Genomic DNA, 2290 nt, shown 5'->3' on the forward strand with positions numbered 1-2290 from the left:
GGCTCCCCGAGGGAAGGGCGCCAGATCCCCCCAATAGCCCCAGCTCAGAGGCGGGTTGAGGTCAGCACAGGTTGCCCTGTCTCCTGGGGGACAGCTGCAGACCACCACGGGGAGGGAATATGGGACACTCCCATACGAATATGGTGCTCTCCCAGGGGGTCCCAGGTGCCCCTACCCCACTCCTGGGCACTCACCACCTCGGGGATCCGCTTGCAGATGGGGGGATGCAGGGCGGTCAGTATGGCCAGGGTCCCTGAGGCCGCCCGCCGCAGCTTCTCATCTTCCTCCCCACTGTACAGGACCATCAGCTTCAGCCGGTCGCTGCTCTCAGTCAGGAACAGCTCCTGTACCTGCACAGGAGGAGGAGGGGTTTGGCTTTGGGTCTGGGGGTCCAGCAGCCCAGTGCAGACCCCAGCCCAGCCTGGTCCTCACCTCCTTGCTCATGGCCATGTTGCACATGCACTCGGTCGCAGCCAGCCGGATCAGCTCGTGCTCCTCAAACATGTATCCCTCGATCATGGGCACAGCTCGCTCCTTCAGGATTTTCTGCCTGTTGGGGGCTGTTGGTGAGCACTTCCTGTCCACAGCCACCTGCCAGGCCTGAGGGGACAGCCAGCCCCCATCTCCCCTCATCCCTACCGCAGCCTCTCACTGATGCCAGCCAGGTTGGTTAAGGCCATCAGCCCCTCAAAGTTCTCCAGGCTTGTGCGCTGCAGATGCAGGAGGCTGACCAGGGGCCGTACCACCTCGTAGATCTGTGGAGACAGCACACATGGGACCAAGTCAGTGCCCACTGCTGCTCCCACATGAGCCCCTGCTTGGCAGACCCGAACCCCCAGCCTCCAAGAGCAGCACTCACTCGCTCCCCAGGGAACACCATCTCTGGGTTGGAGGTGATGGTGATCTTTGCCAGGGCCTGTGCTGCCTTGGTCTGCCCCACCTCGGTGCCCTCCAGGGACAGAGGGATCAGAGCCTGTGAGCAGAGACAGCAGCTCATCTTGTGGCCATGCCACAGTAGCCACAGCTTCTCCCAGCTTCATGTATGGTGGAGTCAGTGTGGACCCTGTCAAACCACAGACCCCCAGAGCCCCCTGGAGTGGGACAGGGCAGCAGCACAGCAGGGTCCGTCCCCTCACCTTGCCTCCTCCCTGCGCAACCACGCTACCTCGTTCCTCTGCCTCCTCCACCAGTGCCAGGAACACTCTAAGGACAAAGTGGGAACAGCTGGAGCACCTGGACAACTGCAGTGGGCCTAGGCTGCACCAGGCTCCTGGGCATCCCCATTACTGTCCAGGAGCCAGCACTCACCACAAGCACCTAAGTTCACCAGTAGGATGCTGGCAGCGTGGGAACCCATCTCCCTCCTGCCCCTGGCACATCTGTACCTGGAGATCAGCTCTCGGCAGGAGTTGGTGAGCGCTGGGTTGTCACTTTTCACCATGCAGGCCAGAGCCGACACCACGCCGGCCGTCAGCAGCTTCCGCACACGCCGCTTCACGAACTCTGGCTTGTCCTGTCCCATCGGTGGGGTCACCACTGGTGAGGTGCCTGACCCCATTCTTGAGGGCCCCAGGGACACCCTGTCCCTGCTCAGGACCCCGAGCTCTGTCCCACCCATATGCACAGCCATGCCCTGCTCACCTTGGGGTGCTGCTCCGGGATGTGCTGCTTGGCATACTTGGCCAGCTCCAGCATTTGTGGGTCCGGCTCCTCATGGTCATAGCTGTTGGTGCAGTTCACCAGTGTGGAGGCAACAGCGTAGAGCACACTCCTGTCGTCCGACTGCAGGGACAACAGGTACCTGTCACACCCATGGTGGGAAGGGACAGCCAGATCTGGAGCCCACCCAGCACCTTCCACACACCCCACCCTGCAGCGTAAGCCCCACACCCCCTTTCCCTGGCACATTTCCCTGGTGCCAGCGTGCTCACCCTACAACACTGGGCACACACCTTGGCCAGGTGGAACATGGCCTGCATCGCTGCTTTGTCCTCCACAAACTCCTCCTTGACATCTGCATCGAAGGTGAGGTAGGCCAGGCCCTCCACGGCCCAGCGCCGTGTGCCCGCATCGATTGCCTCGTTGCAGAGCCACCTGGGAGAGTGGTCCCTGAGCCTGGCTGCAGGGTGCCTGGCCATGGGGTGCCCATCTGTGGGGCTCCTTGCCTGCTCCCCCCAGCACCCAGCCCTGCTCACTTGCGGCACTGCTTGGCCAGCTTCATGGTGGAGCCCTCGGCAAACTGCTTCATGCTGAAGTCGGTGCCACCAGCAGATCCCAGCTTGCAAAGCCC

General features: G+C 62.5%; 1 protein-coding gene across 1 annotated transcript in view; it reads right to left on the reverse strand.

The window, feature by feature from the left end:
• Positions 1 to 194: 194 nt before the first annotated feature.
• UNC45A (unc-45 homolog A (C. elegans)) overlaps positions 195 to 2290 on the reverse strand; it is a gene marked incomplete at its 3' end in the record, with an annotated part of 4606 nt that continues 2510 nt past the window's right edge. The window contains exons 9-17 of the mRNA XM_009076318.1: positions 2196 to 2290; positions 1953 to 2094; positions 1642 to 1782; positions 1386 to 1513; positions 1137 to 1203; positions 860 to 973; positions 640 to 755; positions 433 to 550; positions 195 to 350 (exon numbers count right to left, since the gene is read on the reverse strand). The exon at positions 2196 to 2290 is cut by the window's right edge and continues 1 nt beyond it. Coding sequence (XP_009074566.1) covers positions 195 to 350; positions 433 to 550; positions 640 to 755; positions 860 to 973; positions 1137 to 1203; positions 1386 to 1513; positions 1642 to 1782; positions 1953 to 2094; positions 2196 to 2290 — 1077 coding nt within the window. The remainder of the gene's footprint in view (positions 351 to 432; positions 551 to 639; positions 756 to 859; positions 974 to 1136; positions 1204 to 1385; positions 1514 to 1641; positions 1783 to 1952; positions 2095 to 2195) is intronic.

This window comes from Acanthisitta chloris, unplaced genomic scaffold (genome assembly GCF_000695815.1).
Source record: "Acanthisitta chloris isolate BGI_N310 unplaced genomic scaffold, ASM69581v1 scaffold29146, whole genome shotgun sequence".
Lineage (NCBI taxonomy): Eukaryota > Metazoa > Chordata > Aves > Passeriformes > Acanthisittidae > Acanthisitta > Acanthisitta chloris.